The sequence below is a fragment of the Haliotis rubra genome, unplaced genomic scaffold (genome assembly GCF_003918875.1).
Source record: "Haliotis rubra isolate DU_JTF1 unplaced genomic scaffold, ASM391887v1 Scf135, whole genome shotgun sequence".
Lineage (NCBI taxonomy): Eukaryota > Metazoa > Mollusca > Gastropoda > Lepetellida > Haliotidae > Haliotis > Haliotis rubra.
The window spans coordinates 1,728,540-1,742,230 of record NW_025765281.1 but is presented as its reverse complement, the minus strand read 5'-3'; the positions used below and the strand labels follow the sequence as shown (position 1 = coordinate 1,742,230).

At 39.0% G+C, this 13,691-nt stretch overlaps 1 protein-coding gene across 1 annotated transcript in view; it reads right to left on the bottom strand.

The window, feature by feature from the left end:
- Window positions 1-13,691, bottom strand: part of LOC124267955 (voltage-dependent calcium channel subunit alpha-2/delta-2-like) — a 41,794-nt gene that overhangs the window by 1,792 nt on the left and 26,311 nt on the right. Inside the window, 8 exon segments of the mRNA XM_046702954.1 lie at window positions 190-352; window positions 1,105-1,243; window positions 2,062-2,272; window positions 3,481-3,685; window positions 5,035-5,246; window positions 6,954-7,109; window positions 9,809-10,146; window positions 12,248-12,316. Of these exon segments, the coding sequence (XP_046558910.1) occupies window positions 190-352; window positions 1,105-1,243; window positions 2,062-2,272; window positions 3,481-3,685; window positions 5,035-5,246; window positions 6,954-7,109; window positions 9,809-10,146; window positions 12,248-12,316 (1,493 nt within the window).

Below are 13,691 nucleotides of genomic sequence, written 5' to 3'. Positions count from 1 at the left end.
GGACAAGTGTGAAATTATATCAGTGGAGTTGAACTCGTGACTACTTGTCTCACATGTAACAGCAAGGATCACTCCTGCAAAGCTTCATTGTAAACTTTTATGGCAGACAAGCGATGGAATACGCTCTCCTCAAAGGAAAAGTTCTGGTAATCTAAACATGAATAATACCAGTAGTGGTTAGATTCTTACGTTCTTGTAATCTTGCAGTTGAAGTTGTAGAACAGGCTTTCTCTATACTGCTTCCAGTTTTCTATCACTAGCAGGTAGAGGTTTGTGAGGGGCAGGGCAGTCACGTAGTAGAACCCTGACATACATGGACCTGATACATTGCCAGTCACCATACCGCTAGGACCTGTACATATAGAACATCACTGGTTAATGAGAGCTGTCACATCGTAGAAAACTGACGTACACAGACTTGATATGACAAGCATGGGTTGCTGAAGATTAATTCTGACCCAGGTCATATAATGCAAGGGGTATAGTCAATGCCTCGTCTATCTGTCCATCCGTCCGTCTGTAATCATTTAATTTCTGGAGCATAACTAAAAAGACGTTCCCTGTTTTTCAACAACAATTGGCAGCAGTGTAATATCAAACAGATCCTGAAGTGGTGCCTTTTACTATTTGTGGATTTCTTGCATTTTGTCTTTTTCGAAACGATTTGGACTTAGTCTCAAAAGGGAGGGTGGGGGGGTATTTCCTTTCCAGAACACTGCTCACTTTTTAGGAATTATAAGACAATGAATGAATACAAGATATATTTTTTTTAATGAAACTGTGCACAAACAAAAACATGGTTGTCAGCTGCTGCCTTTTGCTATTAGGGATCTTAATTTCTTTTTTTCTTTTGACTTTGATATTGGTGTGTACCTGACACAGAATGGTACAAAGTTATGAATCCCAATTCCATGTTATTGTTTTGAGAGCCCAATAAATACTCTTGTATACGGATGGACAGATTAGACAAAAATTCTCTCATCATTTTGGATTATAAGTAACTGTCAGATGATTTGCTCTACCTTGTGGGGGCCGGGAGGATTTGTCATCTTCTGATGACTGTTGTTTAAGTATATACAATGATTGAGCACAAGAAATACATACCAAGGGCTGAGTCATTGGCTTTGTAGCTGACCACATCCTGAATACAGCCAAATTCACTGTGGAACTTTGGGATAGGACCTCTGTTCCTGAAGTAGTCGTCCAGCTCTTCTGGCTTCTTGGGGATCCCAAGCAGGCTCACCTAGGAACAGGAGGTGAATGGTTAGAGAATTCTGCTAAGGCCACATCAGCAATTTTGCAACTATTCGCAGCGAAAGGTAAACAGTAAAACAGTGTATGCATGGAGCTGTAATCAGTTGAAGCAGTAACTAGTTCATCACGGTCAGACGCATCAGCCGTCTTGGCCTACATGCACAGGGCTTTCTTAACACTATATACATGTTCTCCCATACTCTAACATGAACCTACAAAAGGTTTACTGTTAAGGTTTATTTGTGCAAGTGGGCCCAGGAAGGAAACAGCTTCAGTAAAACAAAGATAAAACAAACATGGCAAAATTTGACATCACCAGTTTCAACCAACGATTTTAAAATTTCTGACTGTTCCCTGAAGTAACTGCTTTAGAAAACCTGCTTTTGAATATGCATGCTAAGATAGCTGTAAAACAATATCATCATCTCACATTGTTCCAACTGAAGTCACTCATTGGAAGTTTTATTTCTCAAATGTAGGAAGTATGTATAAAAATACCAAGAAGTTGATAGTGGTCAGCTCAACCTTATTGAACGCATGTGAATCGCCCTTGCACAATGACCTGTCTCTCCACAACTCCACAGGAAGTTGGCAATGCTCTTACTGAAGAGTGGATAAATCTTCCTAAGGCAATCATCAACATTCTACACATAACCTTGTATACCTAAGGAATGCAAATCTGTACAGCAAATTGTGGACACTTCCAGCTCCACATGTGCCCTCCATCTATTGGTGAAAATTAGATAAATCATATCATATCTAGTAACTGATGATTGCTGCAGCTGGTTAAAGTAGGATATTTCTTACCTTAGCTTCTGCAGGTGTTATACGACAAGTGCCCTGAAAGTCAAATGACTCAGTTCGTTTAAAGAATCCATGTTTGTAGACAAGATGTTTCATGACTTCGCCTTCTTTCTTGCCAAGCGTGACTCCGGCATATTTGCTCTTGTCCAGGTTCCCAGCCAACAGGAAATCTGGGTCCATCACCAGGTAGGCCTGGCTGTCAAACAGGTAGCACCTGAAAAACATCAAGACAGAGCTCTTACCCCATGAGGACAACATACATGGGGGCAGTGGAATAGCAGAAAGTCCAAGGTATTTCAATGAAGGCGTTTGATTCATACATCATAGCTATTTGATTTGTATGTACAGATCTTTGGGATGCTATGCCCTAGGTTTTTGAATGATTGTCCAAAATTCTTGATTATTATGTCTTAAGGCTGGGATGATACACTATGTCGCGATACGATACGTATCGCAATATTTTACCTGTGATATGACACGTATCACGATACAAACACATTGAAAGAATGACACAGTATTAAGATTTAAAATGATTTATTTCAAGGTATTTGTGTATAACAATAACACTATTGTATTAAACAAACAAGTAACTCTATCATACTTGTGTATTTTTCTCTAAATAAGTACTCTAACATGTTTAAGATAATACTGTTTTGAAAAAAAAGTTGTGTATAGTTTTGTATCAATACAACAGTCGACAATACAATAGCTGTATCAAACTTAAATGTATCATGATGTATCGGTGCATCGTCCCTGCTCTATTATGTCGTAGGTTTAACATTTATATATATTGTAGAAGTTTTAGTCATGTATCCTGTATGTTTGAGTCTTGACATAGCTTCAACTGGCCAGGGATGACATATCATATATATGTAGAATGTAGAATTTGAAATTGAAATATCTTGTGTCTCTATTCATGACATATCATATGATCTACTATTTCCTCCAAGACACATCAATTTGTTACTTAAAGTAATGGATGTTCCTAGCAATATCTCAAGGTCACTATAACAAATCATGAAATTTTGGTCTTATTCTTAGACTGAAACAAGTTACTTTGACATTAGCAGAATAATTCTGTTACAAACACTCAAGAGCCCCATGAAAACACTCACTTTCTGACACAGGATTCTCACACTAAAACATCTACAAACACCCAATCTGTGACCTTAACCACCAGTCCAAAGCCACGGTTATTCAAATAAACTCAGCCAGTAATAGTCCACTTAAATAGACAAAAAGCATCTCAGGTTTGGGGAAGAAAAAAACACATGCATTAAAAATTCCTTGAAATGTATGCTAGAAAACTATTAGTGCTGAAATTAATCTGATAAATTACTACGGTTAGTAAAAATGTCCTATTTGGTAACAGTAATATTTATGGTATCATTATTGTGCAGGACATGTGAGAAGTTTCCATACCTCGTCTCACAGTCAGGCTCTCCATCCGGGCAGTAGTAGGTCTGGCCACAGGACTTGCGGAAGTCACTGGCCTGCATGCTCTCCATGGTCTTCTTCTGGAAGTCATCATACAGAATGTCCAGCCCAGTCACAGCTTCCACCCGCTCTGTTGCACATCGGCGCTGGTCGGAGTTGGGGCCTGGCGCCTTGCTTAAATAACAAACCTCTGCAGACAGAGTGAGCGAGAGGGTTTAATACAGCAGTATCAGTGAGACACGAGACTTATTGAATGAGCTTCACAGTTCAACGAATCAGTAGATCAGGGTACAACTGAGGGTGGCAACTCTATGCAGTGAGTTGTTCTGCAAGAGACTAGTGAGACACCCCTGCAAACCCACGCCCTGATGAAAAATACACAAGAGTGAAACAGAGTACGCTCAGTACTTCCCTTGTTGCTTGTCCCAGACACATAGTGTTATCAGCATAAAACTTCAATCTAGTTCCCTGTACAATAAGTTATAATGTGTAACCTAATCAAGTGAGATTAACCACATCCTCAATAATCTCGAGGGTATACATTCCGATAGATCTCTACAAGTACCCTGGATGCATCTACAGCTCGGCCCGATAATTCTATTACTTCCCTTTGCTGACTCCGCCCGATAAATCTATTACTTCCCTTTGCTGACTCCCCCCTTCTCACAGTAGCCAATCAGAAAAGCCGTTACAACTAAGCTTGCGAGTGTCAACAAAGATGGAAGCTGCAGCTACGAAGGTTTGCTCGCTGAGCGACTCAGCTTTAGGGAATACATCAGACAGACAGGTCTGAAACCTTAAAAAATATATGCAAGAACTCATTCTACCTCTTTCAGGGTGCCTCTGCAAGAAATGTGTTGCCAAGTTTAATCGTTATGATAGTAGCCTTGTGACTGGTACGCTCAACTTCTCAGCGTAGACACCTGATTGGATAAAAAGCCAGCAAAGGGAGGTAATAGAATTATTGGGCCGAGCCGTAGATCCATCCAGGGTACAGGTGGAGATTTATTGGAACGTAGATGGACTAACCAATCTAACAATGTATTTACACTGACTAAGGAGTTATTGGGGGAATGTGATCAGGATTCTAGTTAAATCACAGCAAGTCAGCTTAATGTGGCGGAAAGTTCAAAGAGATGCCTCTTTCAGTTCATCACTTTAGTTAGATCCATTAGTATGGGTACAGTGCTAATTATAACAAACCCAGAAACATAATCTTGTCAAACAGGTTTCAGACCCACGATCATAGCTTTCTGCCATGCCCAAGTTATGTCTCTCTGCACAGCCAATATTAAACTGGCTCTGTGTAGATTACACAATGCCATTTAGAAAGTAGTCAAATGTAACATATGTTATATCTGGGATTACACTTTTTTAGTAAGTAATCCCATGCAGGATTGGAACCCACACCATCAGCGTCAGGCACCTAATCGCCAGCAAACAAAGTCAGCCGCCTAACCCGCTTGAGGAAGTCGCGGTGGCTGAGCTGATGATGCTATTTCACACATCTGTGCAGACATTCAGCTTAGCGTTACTTACTGATGAGACAGTCACTGTCCAGGTTACATTTGCATCCCCCAAGCAGCGACCCCTTTTCATATTTGGCACATTCTTCATCTGTCTTTGGTGTCATTCCTTCAAACACAGCTTGCGATATTGTGTTGATTTTGCCTACACCAGCAGCATCCATATAAGGTGTGGAGATGGACGTCTTGTGTGGGGCAGAGCTTGTTCTCTTGTACCATGGACGTCTAGAGATACACACAAATAATCACTTGGTTAGAATAGAATAGAATAGAATAATACTTTAATGCCTTTTCAGGAATTTGTGTTACATCAGCAGAGCTACTGACACATTAGAGAGATACCAAACATATTTACATAAATTCTTTGATTTAGGTATCTTCACATTTGTTTAAGAGAGATATGGTACTCGGAATAAAGGATGTACGGGCTCTCTTAGTTTTCACAATTAGAACTTTGTAGCGGCGGCCTGAAGGGAGGAGGTTGTATTCCGAATTTAAGTAGTGAGTACGGTCAGATATGATTTTGACAGCTTGATTCACGATTTGCCGCTCATATATTGATGATAAACATTCAAATCTGACTCCAGCGATTTTACTTGCAGTGTTAACAATTTTGTCTATTTTAGATTTAAGATCTAGATATAACTAAATATGAATCCCTGACATGCTCCAGTGGATCAGGACAATATTTTTATCAAATCAATTTGAAGCATCAGATTATAAAGTGTTCAGTGTAAAGGATGAGTGAGTGAGTGAGTGAGTTTAGTTTTAGGCCCACTCAGCAATATTCCAGCTATATGCCGGCGGTCTGTTATAAATAAACAGGTCTGGACCAGACAATCCAGTGATCAACAGCATGAACATCGATCTGCGCAATTGGAAACCGATGACATGTGTCAACCAAGCCAGAGAGCCTGACCACCCGATCCCATTAGTCGCCTCTTACGACAAGCATGGGTTACTGAAGGCTCATTCTAACCCGGACCTTCACAGGATGAGTGAGTGGGTAGGGCTTGTGGTGTTCTGAACTGTGGTCCAGTAATGTTAGCTTAATGTAGGCAGATAGCCTGAAGTCATACAGGTCTCAAAATATTCATCACTTCAGAGAAACCAAGCACAGGCATGGTGCTGACAAACATAAACACATTAAATCTAGATAAACCAGTATTCGAACCCATGTTCAAAGACAGGCGCACACAGTCAATTGTGGTGGCATAGACAACTGGGCCACCCTTTTCCTCAGTTGAAAATCAAAGAGTCCTCGATATTACTCCATCATTAAAAGTCAAATATTTTGAAGGTCCCAAGAGTCAAACACAGTGAAATTCAACCTTTACATCAGTACACAAAAAGTGAGTGAGTGAGTGAGTTGGGTTTAACGCCGCTTTTAGCAATATTCCAGCAATATCACGGCGGGGGACACCAGAAATGGGCTTCACACATTATACCCATGTGGGGAATCGATCGGGTCTTCGGCGTGACGAGCAAATGCTTTAATCACTAGGCTACCCCACCACCCCAGTACACAAGAAGACCCATAAATATACAAAAGGGCAAATAGCTGATGCCATTCAGGATTAGTGATTGACATTATGACAGTTGATCAACATACATGCAACTGTCCATGCTTAACATAAAAGACAGTACCACACTTCACTTTTAAAAGTACTGGTACATACACGTAAAACTGACAAAATGTGGACATGTGCGAATAATGAGTGAAAATATAAGCATAATAATAATAAAATGATAATTGTACTTTGACATGTATGGTACTCAACCCCCCACAACACAATGCTCATACAAGTATTACCGAAAGGATCAGTGTATGTCTAATTTGCAACCTGTGGAGAAAATAACCTAGTGGTATTACTCGATATCATTCTTTAAATATATATATGTTATGACCTTGGCCCTTCCAGATGCACTCACTTGGTGGGGTCGTAACCTCTTGTTGACCTGTGACCTGGGTAAGTCCTAAAGACACCACTCCGTAAGCCAACATTTGTCCACTTGATTTGGTTTATGGACTCAAAATCTCGAGTTGCCCAGATTCTCTCAATTGGCTGAGTCAGCAAAACATCCGCTCTGGACATAAGTAATGTAATTAGGGCCATGTAACAATATTAAGATGGAAATGTTACTTAAAATTATATTCTAATATGTTCGAGAACATTTTGTATTCCATTGAACTATTTCTGTATTGAGAGATGTTGTTTGTTTACTTACAATCCCAAATGATGGTTTAGAAATTAAACCATAAATACAGATACAAGAAGTTCTTTAAAAGATGATCCAAGATCATGCAGTGTACGATCACTCTCCTACCAAGAGGTCCATGCAGCCAGCACTTTACCTCAGCAAAGGCAACCGTCATGATGATCTGTCACATCTTATATAGTCCATATAGTGCATATGTTTTGCATCTGTTTCTTTTTTCACAAGTCTTTTAATCTTGATAAACATATGTAATGAAATGATAAATCTGTGAGAGCTCCTCAGATCGTGTGACTGATGTTGTTCGTGTTGTAATGTGTGTGTAATGGATATATGTATTTATTGTAATTCCAGCGTCCAAGACAAATTCCCTTCTTGGGCAATAAAGTATTATTATTATTATTATTATTATATCAAACTTTCATCAAGAAAATACAGTCAAATCCCGATGAGTCGAATCTCTGGAGACCAAGTAATAAATTCGACTTATCGATGTATTCGAGACATAGGTATGTCTATGAGGGTAGACAAAAAGATGATCCAGTCCTAATTCCTCCACCTAAGCATTTGTTTATCTAATGATTTCCCTATCACTAATAGGGGCACCTTATCAGTTCCAGTCTGATTAGCACAGACAGTGATTTCCGTAAAATCACTAATCTGCCTTTTGAACTCACCCGTCAATGGCGGAAGGTGTGAGCCGCGATGGTTTGTTAATTGGATCAGTTTGGTACACCAATCAACTTCTCATTGACTGACTTCGGCTTATGTATACAAGATTGCTGTTGTTTGAATCTCATGGGACCAAATTTGCTTCTCGAGTCATCGTGTGTATTTATGAGACGAATTCGTGTAACCGGTATTCAAATAATGACAACTATAACAGGGAATGGTCGGGACCGACAGGTACTTCGAGTTATGCATAATATTCGAGACACCGGCATTCGACTCATCGGGATTTGACTGTATATAAAAAAGTAGAAAAACTACTTCCATTTGCATAGTTATCTTTTATTCATAAACGTGGTACAGCTCCATCTGTGTCAAAGCCAAATGAGAGCTACCGATACTTTGATTTGTAAATGAATATTGTCGTGCAATTTACTTCGTAGTAGGTGAGTATGTAATTATCAAATCAATATGTGGAGTGCACCAAAAGACTTACACTAAGCCTGTATGTTTCAGATTTCAGAATATGGGCATTTGTCGACAAACTGGAGAAAAGATTAACCTGTTATGCTAAGTCCTCATTGTGCCAGCTTATGGTATCTCAATTCTTTCATGAACACTCTGGATTCTTTCAGCACCGCATCATCATTTGACAAGTGATGTTACCAACCAACATCTTGATGGGTATACTATTGCCAATATTTTCGTATTGCGATATATTGTGATATGTGTTGGCGTATTGCAATATGTATTGCAGTATATTGTGGCCACTGGCCACTGTAAGGACTCAGATGTGATTGTACAGGAGTTTAATTGAAAATGTTTCCAAATTAAAAACTTCACTCTAAAGTTTGGAACTCGTGAAAAAGCGTCCGCCATTTTGGTTTGTTTATCCTTCCAACGAGTGCCGGTACCAATCTATTTTTCCTTAATTATATGGTTTAAAAGTCACGCAAATGTGCAAATAGCTATTAATTATATGACCAATAAACATTCTCAAAACTATTAATGGATAATAATATAAAGGAAATACAAATGTTATTAGTACTTTTGACTACATCACGAAAATTTCCGATCGTATCCGGTGAACCGGTTTGCGAAAAGTGTACCCAATATATCGTATCGTGAAGTTCGAATTGCAATATACCGGGTTAACCAGTATTATCGCCCACCCCTAATCTTGATATCAACTTTATACAGAACATGTCTGTCCTACATCTGCCATTTGATTTCCTACCATTGTGACATTCCGATTAGTTTGTCTATCAAATTATTGCATCAATCCTATTAGATTGTCAGTTAAATCATTGAGTCATACCCATCATTCGGTCTGCCTTACTTTGTCACACTGAACACTATGGCGTTCGATTGATAAAGAGCATTTATCTACCAATCATTCATTATTCATGAGGAGGTCTTAGGCCAGGGCCCCGTTTCACAAAGCTCTCGTAGCGCTACAATTATCGTAGTCAATGTTACAGTATAGGAAGTACAAATGCTACGAGAAAAGTTACGAGATCTTAGGCTTACAAGAGCTTTGTGAAACGGGGCCCAAGACTGTAACTTCATGTGGTAGATTTCTTTTAAAGACACTACTGCCAGTTGACACAAACAAGTTGAATTTATCACTCATATTAACTACAATTATCTCAAGAGTCATAATACAATTACAGAGATCCAAACAACCAAGACTTAGTACTAACTGGGATGATTGGGATCTAAAATTAGCAATTTAAATAACTTGAAAAGATCAAATCAATAGAAGCAAATAAACTGAATTGTTTTTCAAACTGTTGTTATCCGAAACAGTGTCCCTGAAATATAATGGTTGGTATCTTTGATCACATAACACACTGGACAAGCTAGGATTTGTCTGATACAGGCTTCAGTTTTAAACCTACCGAACACCCTTATGAAACTTCTGGTTGCCTGAGTCACATCCTTCATCCTTCTGGTAACTGTTGATCCAGCGATGAGCGTCCAGGGTCTTCTTGTCCAGGTTGTCATCATACATGTAGGTGGTGGGGTCACACCAGGTCTTGGGGGCCAGGAAGATGGTGGAGTACTTGTAGGAGATCCTCAGCCCTGGGTAGCGCTTCTCCTTCTCCCGGACGTCCAGCTCGTGGTACGCTCTCGGCAGCTTTTCTCGCAGCAGGTCACTGGTGTACTCCTTCAGCAGGTTGAAGTAACTCTTCACGTACTTCGATCTGTCAACAGGCTCTTGGGACCGACGGAATTCCTGGTGGAGAGGAAAATACATGTAATACATAGGTATAAAACATTTCAAGAACTTTTTGTTATTTGTAAGTGCATTTTAGAAATTTCCAAAATTAGCTGTTTGATTCAAAATGTAATATGGTTTGAAAAGGGTGTTTTAAATATATATTAAAAAATGCTAGAGTGCCACACTAACAGAGTTCCCACATTTTTGTGAAAATGAATTCCATGATTTTTCCAGACAGATATTGCTTTTTCCAGACACAACAATATATATCCTAGGATATCCTGATACTTTTAAACATATATTACTGTGTCTGAAATAAAATAATATCTTAAATACGGCCTCCCATCTCCCCTTACAGCTGTCCATTCACACCTCTTTATGATAAGATGACAAAACAAAAATGAAACATCAATTGAATACATGTTATTGTTTAGATTTTAGTACCACATATATTCAAGCCAGTATTCACATTTATTACCCACGTGGTCAACGTATGGGTAGTTGCATATTAATCTCGTACGTCACACGAGTGTCGTATCGCGTTGACCTGTGTCGTAACGACTTGACCTGAAATTCTAACGATTTGATTGGATAACCGATGACCTCTCAATTAGGTCACATTCTGACGTAACTATTTTTTCATTCATAACAAACACGTGAATTCATTCATTCTACAACTTAAATGCATTGTGGGAATGTAAACATTGCGAACGTTGCCGTGTCGCTGTTTAATTGTGAGTCGAACTGAGACATTATATCTGTCAAAAAAAGTAAACGCAATGTTTCCACCAGTGATGTTAGCCGAATGAAGCAGCTGGAAACCAAGAAGCGAGGTGCAACGGAGTAGTTTACTGTAGGAGGCTGTGCGAGGCGATGACAACTGACATGCATCGTGGCGTCGGTTACCATGGCAGTGGCGTCATTAGTGTGGCGTCATGCAAATATTGTACTACAGTACAAAACTCTTCCGCAACCTCTTTATGAAACCGGTTTCGGTTTGAAACCAAAAACATAACAAAAATACGCTATTTTGTCAATTTATATGCATGTAAGGCGTGGGTAATAAATAAAATACCACTTTCGGCCTCATTACATACGAATTATCTGAGAACTTCGTGACCTTCCTATGTTATCTGACCTCGCTTTCGCTCGGTCAGATAACATAGGAAGGACACTCGTTTCGTATAATTCGTATGTAATGAGACCTCGTGTAGTATTCTCTATATATGCCAACTAATCCAGATACACATGATGATGGCTGCCATAGCCCTTGTAGTACAGTAAAGATATACATGTACAGCTTTGTTAAATAAAAACCCCAAGATTATTCCATGATTTCATCCATTTTTTTCAAATTCCATGTGATTTTTCCAGGACTGGAAAATGGGTGTTAAATTTCCAGGTTTTCCAGGTCTTGTGGGAATCTGACTAATGAAAAACCAATCCCAGACTAAACTCTTCAGCACCCAAAAAGTGCTGCTTATTCTTCCAAATAAATTGATGCACAAATTTACTCCAGACCATAAGAACCCATAGAAATTTGAAACTACGGGCCCAACACAACTCCTAACTGCCACAGGACTAGAGGCAGGCGCTGATTTCAAACGCTGTTTGAAAAGGAACAAAAACTTAGTATATTTGTTCCATTTGTTCTCTTTACTATATACATTTACCATTCTTGAAACAACTAATGAGACATATTAACTTACTATCCAAGGTCAGCATTCATAATCAGTCATTATAATTGTTTACTTTTTTTTTAATGTTCATAACCCGTGAAGATCCAGTTAGAATATTGATCTTTAGTAACCCATGCTTGTCATAAGAGATGACTAACGAGATCGGCTGGTCAGGCTCGCTGACTTGGTTGAGACATGTCTTCGGTTCCCAATTGAGTAGATCGATGCTCATGCTGCTGATCACTGGATATATCTGGTCCAGACTCGATTATTTACAGACCGCCGCCATATAGCTAGAATATTGCTGAGTGTGGCGTAAAACTAAACTCACTCACTCACTCATTTAATGTTCATAAGGAAATCTCTACAATTTCTGTAATTTCCATGACATTTCTGTAATTTCAGATATTTTAAACAAGTTAAGAAAGATTACTTACCAGATCCATGTCTGTGAGGCAATAGGCAAAGGAGTATTCAGATTCTTCAAGAGCAGCATAGAAGAAAGTCTGGAACACAAAAGGTCAACAATTAGACGATATCCACACTGTCACTCGAACAACACCTAGAGGTTCATATGCTCCTATCATCAATGTCATCCATGATTCTTGAAACTTTTTCATTTTGTGTTGTTTGCTCTTTTGGACTTCAATCTGTAATCTGTTTTTGGAAAATTGTCTTTTTATAACACCAATATACTCATTTCTAAAGAAAACTTGATACTCTTTGATCATGTGACACAGGGTTCTGTTGCAATTCAATACAAATACATCAAGTGCATGAGAGTTTGGTTTAAAGTTGCAATCAGCAACTTGGTGGCGTGTGGTCCTGTGCATAGTGCTCAGGTCATAAATCAGTTGAAGTTAAGCAACATTGGGCGCGGAGAGTCCTTGGATGGGTGACCGTGTTCGGCAGCTTAATTCCTTTCTAGGACTTCAGTCCTGCCCCACAACGAAGCACATGTGATACATGTGGTCTCACCTTAGGCAAGTAAGTTTGTTCAAACATGATTCTGTTCACCCAGCAGAAAATGGGTACCCGGTGGGATAAGTCATGTGACTATGACCTTCTAGCGCCTCACAGGCAGCTTGGGTTATCATGGTTTAAAACTGCCATGTTTGTATGAGCAGGCACTTTGTGTATGGAATTTAGTGCTATAAAAGTGAACATTATTATCAGCAATTATAATTCAGTTTCATTATATAAGCCAGTGTTTGATAACACAAGCAACATCCGTCTCAGGTATGATGTAACAAGATTCGCTTGTAGTAAACCCATATGAAGTATGCTCTGTTTGGTATGTCTATTTGTTAACTTTGGTTGTTGTAGTGTTCAGTGTTTTCACTGAATATACAATACAGGGGTGGAAATAACCCATTGCCCGACGTCCAAGTCCAGTGTTTTTTTCTGTCGGGCAAGCACATTTGTATATCACGCTGTACCGGTGTCAAGTTGAAATTCCAATGTTAATCATGTTGTTTATTTAAAAAATCACCAAGAAATCGGCCGGTATAGAGGAAAAATTATCAGGGCAAGTGATTTTACATGTGCCACTGTACCGGAGTACACGAGCAATTTTAAAGTTATTTCCATCCCTGCAATACATAATATAAAAACATGAAATACAAAAACAATCAATTCTGAGCCAGATAATGAACTGATCGACATTATAAGCATGAATTTATGAGCTGGTAGCCTACGTTCTTAACCATAAAACTACAACAATGCACCAGTATAGGATACATATCATTTCACAGAATACCCATTACTCATTACTAATAAATCAAGACACATTGCCTTCAGAGAACACAAATAACTGTTCTGGTACATGACATACACCTCATGTGTAATTGTTGAAGTAATGGTTTGTCATTTTCAGCTAGA